General features: G+C 40.7%; 1 protein-coding gene across 1 annotated transcript in view; it reads left to right on the top strand.

Moving 5' to 3' along the window:
- Positions 1 to 5,730: 5,730 nt before the first annotated feature.
- The window catches only part of LOC115580390 (mucin-5AC-like), a 48,132-nt gene continuing 34,659 nt past the window's right edge, over positions 5,731 to 19,203 (top strand). Inside the window, exons 1-19 of the mRNA XM_030414679.1 lie at positions 5,731 to 5,813; positions 6,523 to 6,637; positions 6,771 to 6,861; positions 6,948 to 7,054; positions 7,329 to 7,557; positions 9,318 to 9,443; positions 9,527 to 9,644; positions 9,819 to 9,957; positions 11,071 to 11,181; positions 12,159 to 12,228; positions 13,359 to 13,496; positions 14,456 to 14,620; positions 14,703 to 14,797; positions 14,913 to 15,039; positions 15,450 to 15,705; positions 15,810 to 15,862; positions 16,076 to 16,200; positions 16,375 to 16,526; positions 16,629 to 16,767. Of these exons, the coding sequence (XP_030270539.1) occupies positions 5,782 to 5,813; positions 6,523 to 6,637; positions 6,771 to 6,861; positions 6,948 to 7,054; positions 7,329 to 7,557; positions 9,318 to 9,443; positions 9,527 to 9,644; positions 9,819 to 9,957; positions 11,071 to 11,181; positions 12,159 to 12,228; positions 13,359 to 13,496; positions 14,456 to 14,620; positions 14,703 to 14,797; positions 14,913 to 15,039; positions 15,450 to 15,705; positions 15,810 to 15,862; positions 16,076 to 16,200; positions 16,375 to 16,526; positions 16,629 to 16,767 (2,388 nt within the window). The 5' untranslated portion in view covers positions 5,731 to 5,781. The remainder of the gene's footprint in view (positions 5,814 to 6,522; positions 6,638 to 6,770; positions 6,862 to 6,947; positions 7,055 to 7,328; positions 7,558 to 9,317; positions 9,444 to 9,526; positions 9,645 to 9,818; positions 9,958 to 11,070; positions 11,182 to 12,158; positions 12,229 to 13,358; positions 13,497 to 14,455; positions 14,621 to 14,702; positions 14,798 to 14,912; positions 15,040 to 15,449; positions 15,706 to 15,809; positions 15,863 to 16,075; positions 16,201 to 16,374; positions 16,527 to 16,628; positions 16,768 to 19,203) is intronic.

Raw genomic sequence — 19,203 nt, 5'->3', positions numbered from 1 at the left:
CATGAGGCAATCATTATTTAAGCACTGACTAGCAACTAACAGGCCACTTTAAGACGTCACTGCTTCTGTAACTTTGCCAATGTTGACCACTTGCATTGCGTTGCCAACACAAAGCTGACAGCACTGAACAATAGAGGAAATAATTAACTGTGATTAATGACTATTTTCATATCAGAGGAAGCGTGTGCACTTTCAGGATTCTTTGACAGAGAGGGAGAGGAGCAGCCTATTAACTTTGGGGGGAGTGAACTCTCAGAGGGTTGATGGTGGTTATGAGGATATCATATCATATGGTATCATAACACTGATGTCTAAGAACAGCTGACATAGATGAAAATAAGCTAGTTTTGGTTCTGCTGGCCTAATGATTGCATTACCATAATGCTGACTGATGTAGTAGCTAGTTTCATATGAAATAAACTTATCAGAGAAAATGTCTATTATACCAGACATGTAATATGTTAAAAACTGAAGTACACAAGAGGTACCAGTGCAGAGTTAAATGTAATTTTATCCTCTCATAAACCTCACTGAAATTGATTGATATGGTCCAACATGATTCAGGCATGGCATCATCTTATTAAATATTTGTCAACAGATTTCTTCAGAATAATGTGACTCAAACCACAGTCGTGGTTTAATGTGATTGGGCTAAAACTGCCAAAGCCCTAGCTTAGTTATCACTGTTGGTTAAAGGAGGTGAACGCAGTCCAAACACACTTTGACCCATTGTTGTCACATTTCAGGTTGACTCAGAATATCAAAATATTGTGCAACTTATCTGTATTACATACTATTCAGTGCCAAAGCTACCATGTTCCCTTTCTGGGGTTTTTTTTGTGCGACTATCAGAAGTACTAGCATGTATAAGACAAAATACATCTCAAAGGACTAATATAAAAATATTGCATAGCTCAACAATCGAAATTTCACACTTAAAAATAAGAATTGCAAAATGATCAGTGCATCTGCACATGTCATGAGTTTTCAAATAGGTCAATGGATTGCACACAGTATGTCTTTATTGGGTAGCTTTCTGTCCAACTGCAAACTCCAAATTTGTTTGGTTTGGGTTGTGATAATTTGGGCTATTTTTGGTTCATTAGCAGTAACACAAAGTTAGGCTTACATTCGCTTGGTCCCTCCTCTCATCTGAGTAGACTGAGTTCAACTAAGTTCAATGTGACTGACAACCAAATGACATTTAAGTTTAACACAACTAAGAGACTATTTTTCTTAATCCAATAATTATACTGCCAAGACTTTGGGATAACAGACTGGTAAAAATGTATCTGTTCAAAGATCTGTTTTATTAAATATAATTTTTGTAGCCTGTATTATCTAAAAGGGTTAGTACGAGGTTTGTTAAGGTTATTAGTGTCATCGTGACCAATGATGAGGGTTGAAAAAGGTACAAAAGGGTGCCGGTGTCCTGACGATGATCTGGGTGTGTTATGAACATTAAGCCTATGGAGTGCCACCGGGACCCAGTATTTTACAGATACCTTAGCTGAGATAAGAAAATAAGGTCATAAAGTAACTTTGGAGTCGCTTCAGGATTAAGTATGTTACCACAATATATGATAAATGAAAACTAAATGGATAAGATCACAAGAGACTAAAACCATTATGATGACAGAGAAATATCATAGGAATATTTGACTAACACACGACAATGAGTTTTTAACTGGTTGTGAAATAGTCTCAGTGTAATGCTGATGCCTCTACTTATGACATACATTAAGAAACAAGACCATCAGTGAGAAGATATGCTTTTTCTGTATAGTTATTATAGTTTTAATTAATGCATGTCACAGGGTCGGATTCTGAATTATCTTGGGTTCGATTTGCTGTAAAACTGAAACTTTTTTTCATGGCACAGAGGATGAATTGAGGAGTTTCACATCCAGAGGAAAGAAGCTGCCCTGTAGTCTGGTGGTGTGGCACTAAAACAAAGTTTACTTTGTTTCATCAACATCATATTACAGTTATTAATCCTACAAAAAATACATTATTTCATTTCTCTGCATTCTGCAAACAGCTGTGATGTGAATTAAGAAAATCTGTATTGAAAATAAATTGTGTCTTTCGTTAAACTTTAAGCTTAAGCACCACTGAGCAAGCCAGATCGACATCGGGGCTAGCTCTGTGGTGCTTAACTGCTTTTGTCCATGGGGCTGCCAGAATCAACACAAAAATGGAACTTACTGGGAGTAGTTTTAAATATTATAGTGACATCAGAAATTAAGTAAAGAAATCCAACTATATAAACTCACTGTAAAGTCATTGAAAACCCACTGGTACGTGAACTAGTGCTTTCTTTTATTTTGATATTTCAGTGATAATAGATATTGTTTCTAAATTAACACTACCTTTTTAGTGAAACTAAAGTCCACAGTTTCACCAGACAGACATGCAGTTAGTTGGTGTATCATGCATATATGTATACGTGAGCCATTATTATGAGACGTTGTTTTGGGCGCGATATAGAGAACAATAGGATTCAAAATGCATGACTGAAAATAATTGCTGATGTGTGCTGCTACGTAGATGGCAGCTACACCCATGACTTGGCAGCGTACAGCAGACCCACTTCTGCTGCACAATCTTATTTGGGTGGATGGTAAAACAATGCTAATGGATCTGTAATGAACCAAGGTGAATTGAGGTAATCTTTGTATTCCATTCATGTTGAGTCACTGTTGAGTCTTGCTATTGTTGAAGATGACTGCTAGTGATAAGGAAACAAAAGACGAAGGTGTTAACACTGAGGTCTGAACACACCTTGAATAAGTTCAGGCTTTTATCGCTTGAGTCAAAATATGGTCAAACAAAGCTAATAAAAACACTTATTTAAAGAAGTCCTTATTTATCTGAAGCCTCTTATTATATCAACACATAATTGGTCACAATGGTGATCTGTTATTCCCACAGGTACAAATCAGATTTTGTTGTTGTGTGTGTTTCCTACTTGAATCTTAAATTATGCCAAAGCTGTATCCTGAAGCTTTGAGCGTGAACAGACAGAAATGTTGTTCTCTCTCTTAATGGTCATGTACAAACTGACTAAAACATCCACTTTAATATAGGACATAAGGTTTTTGGTTTTGCGTTGCGGTTTCAAGCAACAGTTATCCCCAATCCTTCAACTTCCGTCAAGTATTGTTGATGATTTTGAGCTCAGTCACAAGGATGAATTGTGGATAAAATATTATGTTCAAATTTTTACGTGACACATGCTATGTACTGTACCAATGTTTCCACAAAACATGTCACATCAGGGTCACATTAAAGTTTATTACCTGACGTTCATGTCAAGAGGTAGAGAGGATGGTGGTTGAGTTGAACTCAAATGCAGCAAAGATTGCTGAACTGTTGGTAGGGCCACTATGGGGAAATACTTCTACTTCATTGATGTATGCTATATGGATACAGATAGATAACAGTCTGCATTATCAAAGTACACATCAGATGGACTAAGTAAAAATACAATCATTGTAGACATGGATTCCACATCTGTAAAAGCTGTGGCCTTTATAGGGGCTACTTTGTCTCTATCAACGATGTAAGGTGAGCATCTGTTTGCATGCTCTGAACCTCGCCCTTCATATCAGGTGTGTGAAGGGGAGCGTGAAACAAATGGGACAGGTAGGACCAGCAGTCATGAATCACCATGTAAAGCTCTGGGAATGCCACTCCTTCACCTGCAACATTAAGCCCTTGCCCCCTGGTATAAAGAGCTAGGCCTCCCTCCCATCTTCCTTAGAACTCCCGTGGAGAAGCAAATGGCTATGGCTAACAAGTGGTTGCTATGTCTGACCCTGTCAGCCATTGTAGCAGCTTGGCACAGCGGTAAATACATTATGCTACATTAAACAGACTAATAATTAGTAGTTCAAATGCTTACCTATTTTACCCATGTACCTATGTGTTTTGTAATGTTGATGATTGATTACTGACGAATAACTTTTACTTCTTTCAACAGAGGCTGCTGTGAGCACCATTTCCCAGATTCCGTCAAAAATAACAGGTGAATTTGTTGGTTTTTGTGTGAGAGTTCATTCATGTAAGTAAAAACTTGTGTAAACTCTGCCTGCTCTTGTGGTATCACGTCCTGATTTGTCTTTGTAGGTGTGAGTCCAATCCACAATGGCCAGATCTGCAGTACGTGGGGCAACTACCACTTCAAAACCTTTGATGGGGATGTTTTCCAGCTGCACTCCGCCTGCAACTATGTCCTGACCTCTGCATGCATGAGCAGTTACAAGGACTTTGACATCCAGATAAGAAGACACGAGGCTGACGGCCGTCCCACCATCAAAATCATTACTATGAAGCTGGAGGGGTTGGTGGTGGAGCTCTCTAATGGCTCAGTGGTCATTGATGGCAAATTGTAAGTTTGTAAGAAAAGAAAAAAAACAACCTTTCCACACTTGTTTTTATTGCTTTAGACTGAATGATACACTCTGATCATATTTAAAGATATATCATATCATCAAAACCCCAACAGGAAGAGTTTTTTTTTAACTTAAGTATAGTATCTTTGAGTAACATGAAAAGCGCTATATAAATAACAAGTATTATTATTGTTTTTAGAGTGAATTTCAATATTGACTTGATTGGCATGAACAGGGACAGATACCGTGGCAACTTTTAAAAAATACAAGACCTTCATGAATTTTATTAGTTGATTGCTTACATTATCCTAAATGTTTCCAACAATGTTTAAACTGCAAGTTCAGTTAAGGTAATGCTGCATTTCATTAGGTTACCCGAGAATGAGGAAGGAAGTCAGAAAATGAGAATAAATATTAAATTAATAAATCTTGCATCTGCAAACACTTGCATCTGAGTCACATCAGACAGATTTTCATCAGTAATGGTGGTTGTTTAATAATGTGTTTACCTCCACCAAAGCAAGTATGACCACTGGACCATTTGCTTTTATTCACGTTAAACACAAGTAAGTTTTTTTTCATCCCAGATAACCAGAACTTTACTGTACATTAGCCATCAGAGGTGGATTTCATTGTTCGATGTCGTGATTCAGTTCGCGTTGGTCAGTTCGACAGGAAGAATCGTTCATATCGTTTGTTTGTTTGTTCGTTCGTTCAGTCGTGTTTCCGGTACAACGTCTTTTAGCGGTGAATCATGTAATGCACAGTTCTCAGTTCCTTGTTCTCAAATGATCGTGCTAACGGTCAACATACCACTGTAGTTCAAGGCAAATACATAGCTGCAACTTCATGATTATGTGTACTTTTAGACAACACAACAATGGATATGGTGTATATTCACCTTGAAATTAAAGTGACATATATTGAAGGTGAATAGAGAGTGGACTATGGTTAAATTAGCAAATTTATTGTCTTAATTTTTTTAAAGACCCAATATGCTGACAAACATGTTTAAAAGCTTGGCAGAAATATTATATTGATGAAAAGGTTTCAAGTCCCAATTTAGCATGCTAGGTTACACAGAAGAGCCATAATCACTCTGGGCTAAAGCCTGCAAGCCAAGAACGAGGACTGACTGAACGAGGACGCCAGGAAAGGAATCAGTGAATGAGAAGAACCAATAGACTGAGCTAGCTAGCTACAAACGAAATTAAATGGGTTTTTTTTTCATGGAAACAGTTGCTATGCTTTTCCTGTTTCTCATTGGCTAAAATTCAACGACAGTGTCCAAGACTCAGCATAAAGGCTGGCTCTCAGTCCTCTTCACCACTCTGATAACTAAAGAGAGAAAACAGCACAGTGACTAGTCTGTGAGAATAAAAGAATGAACATGAGAGAAGTGAAACTTGGAATCAGGTCAGTTTGTTCGCATTAAAGTGTCGTTCCTTCGAACTGCTTCATTCGCAAACGACCCATCTTTATTAGCCATAAGATAGGAAAGCAATGGCTGGATGTGTGTCTGTTTGTGAACTCTCACTAAACTTGGCACTCACAAGAGACTCCGGTTCTCTTTCTTTTTCCCCTCTCCTCGCTGTAATGTTACATTAATGAAGTTAAGTACATTTCCTCTCGAGGTCCTGTTGGCAGTCAACATTACAGTAAATAAAGACTCTCTGCATAATGTCTTGCTGTAATTTTGTATATATCTATGTGCATCTATATTTATTAATCTGGATTATATAGCTATTTATATATAATCTCTTGAAATATGCTCCCAGTCTCAGGCATTTATCAGTTTATATTCATTATTATTGAGCTTGTGACACTTGTAATCGTTGTTGCTAATTGTTGCTGTGACACCTCCTTTATTAGAAGCGTCTGTTTCTTGATCCATCCAGTTCATTCATGGATGGATCCTGTCGTGGAATTGCGTTTTGTTTTTGCTGATCGGTGGTCGCACCTCACCTGTTTATATAAAAAGTCCTTTCTGCTGTTATGATTACGCTGGTGATGGCTTATAGCTGAATCAGAAGTCAGAAGTCTCCTTTTCAGCTCTGAACAGAGGTTTGAAAAACAACTTAATGGGCAAAATAATGTAACTTCTCTTAATTATCTCTTTTTGCAGAGTCATCCTACCAGTCAGTCAAGCAGGAGTGCTCATTGAGAAAACTCCCACCTACATCAAGATCAAAGCAAAGCTGGGATTGTTTGCTATCTGGAACGAGGAGGACTCATTTCTGGTAGGACAATGACAACACAGAGGAGCCTGCTATGACCATTATTGTTTCAAAATACTTTGCTTCAAAGCTTTGAATTTAAAGTAGGCTATAGCATAGCTGCTTAAGGTGATGGTTGGTGGTTTTGCTTTCACAGGTGGAGCTAGACCAGAAGTACAAGAACCAAACCTGTGGTCTTTGTGGTGACTTCAATGGGGTCCAGCTCCACAATGAATTCTACAGCCATGGTACACCTTGAACCACTTTAACAAGTCAGTCAGTGTAGGCATTGCCACAAAACTGAGCTGTGTTTCTATGATATCATCCAAAACAGGTATGAAAATATCCCCCATGGATTTTGCTAACTTCTGGAAAATGGATGGACCAACTGAGAGCTGCTCTGACTACACACTGGAATCAACACAAAGCTGTGATAACTTGGTTAGACTTCATCCAGTTATATGAAAATCAAAATTGAAAAAAAAAAAACTATATAACTATCAGGGCCGTTTGCCTCTGAGTGTCTTGTGGTAGAAGTATAAAGCTGCATGAAAGGGAGACTACAAATTAAATGTACTCAGGTTCAATGCATTTGAATTTGCAAATGTTGTGTCTTCTAAGCTTTGCCTGCCTAATCCTTTGCTCTATTTGCCTTTTCCTCTTTTTTATTTTCTGTGTGTCTGTGTATCTGTCTCTCTTTTTGTCTGTCCTGTAGAAACCTCTCTGTGAGCAGATCCTTACAGGACCAGCTTTCAACAGCTGTCACAGTCTGCTGGACGTTGCCTCCTTCACTTCTGCTTGTGTTGCGGACCTCTGCCACTGCGGCAATGGCATAGATAAACACGCAGACCCCTTCTGCCTATGCAACACTGTGTCTGAGTTCTCTAGACAATGTGTCCATGCTGGTGGCAAGCCCAACAACTGGCGGACCGAAGAGCTTTGCTGTGAGTACACTTATTAGACCATTTGAATTAAATTATCTGTGAGTCGGAGAGTTTGTATGCTCTGTCTGGACTTGTGTCCAGTGAGTTAAAAACACACAGACCCATTATAATTAAACAATAAATCAAGAAACAGAAACAGAAAAGAAACCACACATCAGTACATCATACGTCATCTGAGTGAAGATTTATAACCCTTCACCACACTACCATCAACCATGCAGCCACCCAATGCAATCACAAGACTAAATATAGCTAAGTACGTTTTTTGCAAAATCACAGATTAGTTCAAATTAATGTTTCATTGTGTTTGCAGCTCTACATCTGTTGAGGTAGAATTTTCAGTTTCTCTTTTATTATAACACTGTGCTTATGCGCTACTTAGGTTTAGCTACAAAAAAAACGTGGTTATGCCTTGGTTAGCCGTTGGAAAAATCCCCAGATCTCCTTAAAAAAACATGTGCTTTTGAGACTTCAAAAAGAGACAAATATATCCCCATAACCCCATTTCAAGGCCTTGTTGGCTGTATTAAAGTCAGCTATTGAGTATTTAATGTGAGGTTGATATGCAATGTGGTACAAAAAGCCTTCTGCTGGATTCTGTCTAACATCCACAAGATGGCATTCTGTGTCCATCTCTTTATTATGATTTCATTATAATTTCTCCTCCCCCATCACCACCAGCTTCCGGTATGGTCATTCTGACTTACGTTTTCTCAGTCTGCAAAGAAAACATTCCACATCCTTTGAGTTCCTCGGAAACACCCTCAACACAAAGATGTTTCACTGTTGAATTCCATCTCCATCTTGATGCCATGACAAACTCTGTCTTTGTCTCAGCCATCTTGCCAGCCGGAATATATTCACTCTTTTTACAATGAACAACTCACTCACTGATGTCGTTTATTCATTTTTGGGCCTTTTTACAATGGAAGACGTTCCCCAGAGTTTGCAAGTGAATGTCAGGTCATACTCCTCTGCTCATTACGAAATCTACCCCATAATAGCCATAGCCATTCTTGCGCGGCTATGAATGGTTCTGCAAATCCATGTGTAACATATATAAGCAGACAACCTTACAGTCATATCCATACTGCTTGATTCTGATTCTACCAGCACTGCTGCCATGTACATATGTCTTACATATATTACTCTAATCACAGGATCAGAGTTACCATCTTGACCTCCCGCAGTGACATCAAAAAACCATGGACCACTGGCCCTCCCAAGCATAGCAACACTACAGTCATTCCAATTTTAAGGATGTCTGATCTTCCCAGTCTTGTCTTGACCACCTAGAGATTTTGTTGGACCAACGTGCATATCTGCTCCTGAACTTTCTATGAAAGCTTCCTCTCAACAAAAGACAAAAAGAAAAGGAACTACTAGCGTGTGTAAAACCTTGGTAGTGAATTGGTGCGATCAAGCAGAATTTCAGCAGAAGGACTGAACCTATACAACACCCCATTCAGCGTTCTTATCAATCTTACCCTTTCCTTCACTTCTCCGAAGAAGAGGAGATCAAAGTGTAATCAGAGTGAGTAAGCTGATTCATAAAACATCACACTTGCCAAATCCATAACATGAGATCAACACCACCTCTTCTCAAAGGTTAGGAGTTCTGTGAAAGAGATGATACTTTTGAACTGTTGGCAGGCCATTCGGGAGCTGGAGCAAGGCTACAATAGCAGAGTTTGGCTTGATGAATATTATCAGAGAAGTTACATAACCTAAGTGGTGAGAAACAACTGATGTGTTCACAGGGAAATCATGTCCTGACAAAATGGAGTACAAAGAGTGTGGGAGCCCCTGTGCTGATACCTGCTCCAACCCAGAGGCCAGTCACACCTGTGACAATCACTGTATCGATGGATGCTTCTGCCCCACAGGTACAACAGAGAAACCCACAAATATGCATACGATTGCACACACACAATGTGCCTTAATACAGTAATATTTTTATCATATTCAGGCACGGTGCTGGATGATTTAAAAGGAAGTGGTTGTGTCCCACTGAGCCAGTGCTCTTGCAGCTACAATAACCAGATCTATGGACCTGGAGAATCTTACTCCAGTAACTGCAAAAAATGGTATGATATGTATGTCAGTCTTATTTTCATGTCAAAAACATTCCACCCCATGGAGAATGTGTCAGATTAAAAAAATCTATTTCTGTTTTGTCAATATGTCAATTTTATGGATGCAAATTTAATTATCTATTGGTTATCCACTGGTAATAAAGTTTCAATTGTGTGAATTGACAGTATGTGTGAGAGTGGCGAGTGGACGTGTACAGAAGAGAACTGTCCAGGAACATGTTCTGTGGAGGGAGGAGCTCACGTCAACACATTTGATGGAAAAGTCTACACCTTCCATGGGGACTGCTCCTACGTTCTGGCTAAGGTAGCACACATCATCATCATTGTTCTTTTTGCCACACACACCTCCACTATGGTAATGATACATGCACAACACTGCTAAACAAGTCTCAAGACCTTGACCTCAAACCATTACAGCTATAATTTTGAGAAGGCTGTGATAAGTGTTAAAGATAAAATTAGATGATACAAATTAGAGGTATGCATGACATCTCTATACCATCCCATATAATAGATTCCTTTATTTAACATATAAAAAAGGCAAAATCTAAAATGGGTCAAGAGGTTGCCTCATTCACACACTGTACTGTAGGTATGGTAATAGAGCGTCATGCTGCAATAAGTTGAATTCTGGCAACTTTATGCAAATCACGGGCACAATGCCTCCTGGAGCATGAGATGCATCTGTCCAATCTGATTGAGCCGTAAAGTCGTAAAGTTGTTGCAGGTGGATGTAGCCTCTTTTGGTCAAGTGAGCAAAGCTTAGAGGTTGCCTGGCCTTGCATTAAACAATGCTCCTGTGAACACATACCTTAATAAAAGTTAACCAACTATCAAGGATGAGATGGAGATAAGGATGATCAAGACTGACTTCCAAAATGACTGACAGGTCTTTGAATAACGCACATATGCATCCATCCATCAATCCATCCATCCATCCATCCATCCATCCATCCATCCTTCCATCCTTCCATCCATCCATCCCTGATCTCTGCTCAATTAACAACAAAATAAACCAACTAAGTGATGATACAAACTAGTGTCTGTTGAAAATAAGATAATAATTAGTATTAGTTACATTAAACTTTATGGTGGTGGTGATAAATGGTCTTGCATTTTTATAGCGCTTTTCCAGTCTACTGACTGCTCAAAGCACTCTGCAGAACTTGCCACATTCACCCATTCACACACACATTCATACACTGATGGCGGAGGCTGCCATGCAAAGCGCCAACTGCTCATCAGGAGCAATTTAGGGTTCAGTATCTTGCTCAAGGACACTTCGACATGCAGCTGGGGGGATTCGAACCAGTGAACTTCCGATTACTAGACGACGCCGCACTACCTCCTGAGCTACAGCCGCCCCATTATTATCATTAATATAATATTATTAATATTATTATGTGTTGATGTTTAGGATTGCAGTGGAGCCGGGTTTATGGTGCATGGAGAACTAGTGCAGTGTGGACTGACTGAGAGTGAAACCTGCCTCAAGTCCGTTACTTTGGGTTTGTCTGGAGGAGCTAACGTGAGTATGATGCACACACAAAGGCACTCATGCACACAGTGCTTTTAATTCATAAATGTTTTGCTTGCTTTCCAATACAAAGCCTGTGTTTGGTACCCATCCCAAGCAAACCAAACATAATTTTCCTCTGAAGTCATGCTTAGACAGGGAAGCTCAAACGTCCTGTTGCTGTGTTCAAGGTTAGAAGAACATGGGGAATCTGACAAACCATTACCATTTTACCACTTCCTGCATAATCAGCTACTGAACAGCAATACATGGTACAAATCTGAAAGGACCGTGGCCACAATTCAAAGTAAAACAATATATTTGATAAGCTAACATTAGCATTCAACCTCTTGCTGACTAACATTGGAGTTTGTGTACATCCAGTGCATTTTACTACCTGGCTTAATAAATGTATCCAAGATGTGCACTGATGTTTTAGAATTAATTTTTGCTTTTCCTATGGTGTCATGTAACAATATGAAACACTAATGATATCTAGGATGTGGATTAATGTTAACGCTAGCTGTTGTCTGATTGAAGTTAATATGATTTATCAAATATATTGTTTTACCTTGAAAGATGGCCCCCGAGTCCCTCTGCATATTCACAGTGCAGAGTCTTTTAAGTTGCTGATCAATCAGGAAGTAGTACGATGATAACAATTTATCAGACCCTGGACAGTTCTTTCACTTGCAACCTGTGACACAGCAGTACAACATGATCTTCCAACTGTGAGTGTGACATCATAGGAAGATGGCTGCCGTTTTTCTTACCATTAGTTACTATATTTAGTCCAGTATGCAGTGAAAATCATCTCACAAAATTAGAACTACACTGAGTTGATAATCCATATCAGTGAATAACACTTTTGTTTTTTCAAAGTTGCACGCATTGTTGCATGGTAATGCAGTGCAAGATGATGATTTTTTTTTTTATGATTGAGAATGCAAAGATTTCTATAATAAAATCTTTTCTCCTCTCATGTAAAGGTGATTACTGTCCAGCCCAATGGCAAGGTTTTTGTGAATGGCATCTATGCTCAGTTACCCTTTTCTGCCGGTGAGAGACTCCCCACTGTACACTGTTCTCCTCTGACTGTCTCACTCTTTGATGAATGTCTTTGTCACTGCAATAGTAGCATATACTGGTCAGCTAGGGCACATGCATGGAGATGAAGTGGAGCACTAGTGACATTGTGTGTCCATTTGATATATATATATTTAAACAGGAACTTTTAGCTGGTTGTGAAACTCAGTTTAATACTGATGCCTCTATAGGACAAACATAAGTAAACAAAACTATTAGCAAGAAGATTTCTACAAACCACCAGATCAGATTCTGAAATTTTAAGCTGTGTTTCATGTGTGAGTGTAGAGCATCAATTGAAGAGTCTCACAGCCTGAGGAAAGAAGCTGCTGCTGGTGGTACAGCAGCTGATGCTTCTGTATGCCAACTGACTCATAACCTAACATTTGATGTTGGTCTTATGGAAAAAATAACTATACTAGAGAATGGAAATAACTTTAACTGTAATTTACCTACTATTACTGAACAACCAAATCTGTTAGCTGTAGGATTTTGATGGTTCTGAGGGGTTTGAATTGTTCATAAACATAGCACTTACTTACTTGCTTTGTTTAACCATAATAACATTATAGTTATTAATACTACATAGTCACAAATTGATACATTGTCTCATCACTATGCATTCTCCAAACAGCTGTTTAGAAAAGAAAAATGTAGTTATAAAAGAAGTTGCAACTTTCTTTTACACCCTTTCAAAATAAGTGCACCCGCGAGCCAAATCAAGATCTATACAGGGGCTGCTTGAAACATCACTAATTGAAAGTTCTTTGTAACTGCTTTAAAAATTAAATGAATGTCTTTTGAAAACATACAGACAGCACTGAATTTTGCACCACTCTTCTGGCTCTGATATCTACAGTAGAATGATAACACTGTTTCATATGCTGATTCAAATAAACATCCAGATCCTGAGTAGTTGAATTTGTCTCTTGTCTTGATATGATGTCTAGTGTGCAGAAAATGATAGACTTCAGTTTTAATATATTTATATATTTATTTATTTTTCCTGACTAGCTAGATGGGCAGACCAATGGCAATTAATCCTGTCTCCTCCCTTCCATCCTATTGACAACTCCCTTCTCACTATTGCTCTTAACCTCTAGCTGGGATCTCCGCCTTCAGAGCATCCTCTTTTTTCCTGCTTGTCCAGACATCAGTTGGTCTTTTGCTGGAGGTGCAGCTCAAGCCAGTAATGCAGCTCTATGTCACAGTGACCGCTGACTACCTGGGCAAGACCTGTGGTATGTACATTGAAGAGATCTGCATGTGCTCTCGGACTGAAAACATACCAGTCAAATAGTGACATCGGTACTGAGCCCCACTGGTTGTTGCAAACTGTGCAAATATGTGAATAGAAAAAGAAGGGGTTCTGTAAACGGACACAACAGAGCACCCAGGCCAATACCATGTACACTTAACTAGAAAGTAGAAATACTAAAAGTCAAATATTTGTGAGTGCTTTTTTGCTCCATGAAGACAGAGTTGATTAATCATTGTTTAAAGTGGTGGTGTCAAGCTACCTGAGACCCATAGTCGGTGCATTCATTACATTTTAATATTCTTTGTATGTCTATTTTCAGTTTAATCACATTTAAACTAATTAACTATTTAAACATCATGTATTGAAAAGCAGAGGAGAAAAAACAATGCACTTTCCTAATCTTATGGAGTAGACTGTCATTTTGATTTTTGTATTCACTCTGCTTAGATAGCATGGGTTCAATGAGGGTTTCAACAGACTACAGTTGGCCCAGGGGCTGGCAGCTGAATGAGTCTGCCTAAAACAAGCTCCTTTTCTTGATTTTAGTGAAAGTTGCAAAACGCTAGCACATGCAGCTAATTTCTTTTAAATTTAGGAAATAGTTTAGGTTAGCACTACCTATATTGCTAAAATGTCTATAATTTTTTTGATATTCAATTTGTAGTTTGGAACCGGACTGGACTACTGTGCAAAATGTTCTACAGTGTTTTGTATGTCCATGTATAATTTTTCATCAGTAAATTCTGATATGAAAAAAAAGAAGAAATCTAGATGTAGATTTAAAGAGAGACAGATAATAAAGCCATGCTAATTTTTAGACTGTAAAAAGTGTAAAGAGTCTTCCACCCTGTGGGGAAAGAGTTCGCATGGAATCATTGCAGTTTGCCTTTTAGATAAATGCCTTGGTATTAACATTAACGTGATGGTGTCTGCCTGCAGGTCTGTGTGGGAATTTCAACAATAACCAGGCTGATGACTTTCTGAAGCTCAGTGGTGTTCCAGATGCCACAGCAGCTGGTTTTGTCAACAGCTGGAAGACTCAAGCTGGTTGCCCCAATATTAACAGCAACTTTGAGGACCCCTGCAGTCTCAGTCTGGATAATGGTAGGTCTGACTCATTTTGTTTCTCGATTAGCACTGTGGGTTCTTCAGAAAGGCTGATATTGTGGTTGTGTATCAATGACAGAGAAGTACGCCCAGCACTGGTGCTCCATGCTCAGTGATCCTCAGGGAGTGTTTGCCCCCTGTCACTCAGAGATCAGCCCTGACTCTTACAAAGAGGTAAGCCCACTGCTACAGCTTTTACATAGCTCTGTGGACTGTACCTTGACAAGTCTCCAGATCTCACACTATTCACACACTACACTACACTACACTTTATTTTGTCTCCACACAGAACTGCATCTATGACAGCTGTAACTGTGAGAAAAGTGAGGACTGCATGTGTGCTGCAGTCTCCTCTTATGTCCATGCATGTGCAGCTGTAGGGATCCAGCTCAGCGGTTGGAGGACGACTATCTGTGGTAAGTAATGAGGACCTGTGAGAAAGAAGAGTGTTTTACATGTGATGTGGGAACATCAACACATCGCCTCACAACACAAAATTACTTGTTTGACTGTCATAACTAGAGCCATTAGGTCCAATGAAATGTGTATAGTCTAGAGGGGCTGCAAAATTCAATCATTTTATCCCCATTCAAGTTAGACGATGGCTAAAACTGGAAGTTAGTGGGCTCGGTCGACGGCAGTCTCTAGTGCAGAAATATCAGTACTTAAACAAAATATTGCTGTAGGGATCATATTGTATCAAAATTAACTTGAAATTAAATGATTAAAATGTTGGTACATCGGTCCTCTGGACATCCTTGTGTGGAATTATGGCAGCGCAACAGTGTCACAGCTTTTTACTGATTCTGTGGTCTGACCTCCTCAGGGAAATATGCCAGCTCCTGCCCCAGCAGCATGCTCTACTCCTACAACATCACATCCAGCAGTCGCACCTGCCGCTGCATTGGCACCACAGACCTCAGCTGTCACTTCACCTTCCCGCCCATTGATGGCTGTATCTGTGCAGAGGGAACTTATCTGGATGAGTCTGGGAAATGTGTTCTACCTGAGACCTGTCCCTGCTATGACAAAGGCTCAGTGGTACCTCCTGGACAGGTTGTCAACAAGGAAGGGGTCATGTGGTGTGTAAATCATAGATATATACTGTATATGATGTATAAAAGATATTACAGATATTTTAATAGTGTGCTGCAGGGTTACATAATATTTTTTTTCTTTCCACTAGCACCTGTAAGGAGGGCAAACTCAGATGCATTGGAGAGTTTGTTGTACAGCCATGTAAGTTGCATGATGCAAAATCAACTGATAAGTAGCAGCCTTGAAGTGTCTCAAATTAAGTATAACAGCAGAATGTGTGTTGCAAATGTGTGTCTGCAAATCATAGCTGCAAATGTAATGATCAGACTTGATCTATGTTGGTATAAAAATCACAGTCTTAAACACTGCATAAAACAGTGGTGAAAAGTGATTTATTGTAGAAATAGAGTTAAGTAATATTGTGTCTTTTCTCAACAGCATGTGCTCCTCCCATGGTTTACTTCAACTGCTCTGCTAATGGTCCAGCTGCTAAAGGGACTGAGTGTGAGAAGAGCTGCAACACGTTAGACATGGCCTGTGTGAGTCACTTCTACCCCAACATTAAACAAACATTTACATGCAAATGCAGATGCAGATGATTAGTCGATATTCTAGAACAAAAAATTCCAAATCTGAGCCCTGGGGTAAAATTAAACATTTTGTCTGCTTGATCAGAAATGACTGTGGATTGTGCATCTTTATCTTTTCTCCAGATGACCACAGGGTGTGTTTCTGGCTGTTTGTGTCCATCTGGAATGGTATCTGATGGTAATGGAGGCTGCATCAAGCCAGAGGCCTGTTCTTGTGATCACAACGGCATCTCCTACCAGCCTGGAGAGACCACTAAGGTGGACTGCAACACTTGGTAGGTGAATCACATAAGGAATTAATGCTGTAAAAGACAGATATATACAAGCCTGTTCAAGCCTGATATCATTTGATCTGTATCAAATCTGTATCTTTACAGCACTTGTAAAGACAGGCAGTGGCAGTGCACTAACAACCAGTGTGATGGAACTTGCTCTGTCTATGGGGATGGACACTACATGACTTTTGATCAGAAGCGCTTCAATTTTGATGGCAACTGTGAATATATTCTCACTCAGGTATGAATGCACAGAAAAACATTTGGTGAACAAAGTGATGGAACTGGTGTGCATTTTCAGACACAAGTTTTAGTACTCAACATGCTTTTTAAAACCCTGTTCAGACCAAAGACTTGCAGCAAGGCAAGTTGAAACTTGAAACTAATTGCAATGTACCTCTCTGTATCCCTGTGTTATCCACCAGCATTTCAGGCTCTTTTCTTTTTATAGTAGATATTGGCCGCGTTTCCCAGATTCGTTAAGAAGCTCTTAAGTGCTAAGATATTCTTAGGAGCGCTCTTAAGAACGCTGTGAAAGAAGGTTGTGTTTCCCAGAGTCGCTCTTAGCTTAAGAAGATCTTTCACTAAGAAGGAAATGTAAGGTCGAGCTGACCCACTCTTAACAGCCTTCTTAGTGACCAAATGCTCAATGATCAAGCCGCGTCAGGGAAATTTATATCCTCCACTTTTCGAAATAATAAAACAATGCTCAATGTTGAAATGCGCTCATAGCTGCGGACCACTGGCGCAAGAAACATAGGCTAATAGTAGAGAAGAAAAAAAAACTTTTTATTGAATTACATGTTTAAGTTTTCCACACACATCTGCATATATGAGTTTATAGTACTACACATAAAAAAACATCAACAACCCTGTGGCATTTCACAGTTATCAAGGAAACAGATGTAATTGAAACCATGGCTGCAATACAGCACATTCTCGCTGCGTACCAACAGCGTCGCTGTTGGTGAAGCCAGACGGTTTACATAAATGCATATGTGCGTCAGCACTTCTCCCCACTGGACGTGCTGTCAGACCGGGCTGTCCAGGCAAAGTACCGGCTGCCCCGTGCGGAGATCCAGCGCCTGATCACTCTGGTGTCTCCACACATCCAGAGAGCAAACCGCTGCAATTTTGCCCTCAGCCCGTAGGTGCAGCTCCTGGCTGCGCTGCGTTTTTACGCAGTGGGGAGCTTCCTGGAGGTGGTGGGGAACGGCACCGGCCTCAGCAAGGCATCAGTGTCATGGAGTGTGGCAGCTGTGACACCGATTCTCCTGTGCCATGCCCGGACCCACATAAAGATGCCCACCACACGGGACGAGGTCCGCCAGGTCCACCAAGGGTTCCATGCAGTGGCTGGGATCCCCCGGGTGATCGGTGTGGTGGATGGCACCCTCATTCCAATCCACAATTCCTCCCTGGTGGATCCGTGCTGGATCGGTAGAAAGCACTACGTGGCCATCAACACCCAGGTGGTGGTGGACCACAATGGCCTCATCACTGACATCGTCGCCAGGTGGCCAGGAGGCACACACGACAGCTTCATGTGGGCCAACTCAGCTGTGGGGCAGAAGGCTGGCAGAGCAGAGTTTGGTAGGAGCATCCTCCTAGGGGACAGTGGCTACCCTCTCCGGAGTTACCTCGTGACGCCGGTAACCAACCCAGCAACACTACAGGAGGAGAGGTTTAATGAGGCCCACACACGCACCAAGACGAAGGTTGAACGGGTGTTTGGCATCTGGAAGTCCCGCTACAGGTGCATTCATCGTTCGTCGAGGGGGCTGCGCTTGCACAACATTGCAGTGCGCGTTGGCGCAGATGAGCCGCTTCCTGTGGATGATGAAGAGGAACATTCAGAGGACGAAGTCCCGAACCCCGCCCCCTGCGATGTGCGAGCAGTACTCCATCAGGCCGGTGCCCAGACCAGACAGGAACTTATCAACCTCTTCTGAGGTCCAACAACCCCAGCCCCTACCCCTTCACCATCAGTCACCAAGCACTGATCACAACCCACAACCACCCATATCAACTGTCAGGCCTAAAAGCTGAAATAAATAAACAGAACCAGCAGATGTAGGCTACATGTAACATCCTGCACACTATAATTTATTGCTGCAGTGTCCGGGTGCTTTACCTGAAAGTCTGGCACTGGAATGTTGAGGAAGTATTGTTGCATACAGTATGTGGGAGTATAGTGTCCACGTTTCTGAGGTGACCAGGTAACAAGTGGGAAATTAGCGGCAAAACATGCTGTGCTGAAAGTAGTGAGAAGCACGTGTGTCAGGGCGCACATTACGCACACGTCATGAACCTACGCTTAGATAAATTACAAATTGCCTGGGACTTTTTGTTGCTAGGTTTGACACCTGCAATGAAGGGAGATTGATTAGTGAAACTGAACGGGATACATTGCGTAAAGCAGATAAAAAATAAAAATGCCCCGTACCTGAATCCTCAGGAAGGATGATTGGAACCGAGATGGAGGGACGGTTGAACTGAGCCTCGGCAAGCGCCAGCTGTCTCCGGTGCAGCTCCAACCTCTCCTGCTTTATCCGGACCATCTCTTCCTGCAGGGCAGTTTGTCGTTCGAGTTGGTCCTCTATCCCCCGCAGCACCACCAGCTTCTCCCTCTCCAGGCGCACCATCGTCTCGCTGCAGGTGCAGGTCGTTATTGCGG

Source organism: Sparus aurata, chromosome 4 (assembly GCF_900880675.1).
Source record: "Sparus aurata chromosome 4, fSpaAur1.1, whole genome shotgun sequence".
NCBI classification, from domain to species: Eukaryota; Metazoa; Chordata; class Actinopteri; order Spariformes; family Sparidae; genus Sparus; species Sparus aurata.
Note: the sequence above shows the minus strand (reverse complement) of the source record. Positions and strands in the feature narration are given on the sequence as shown.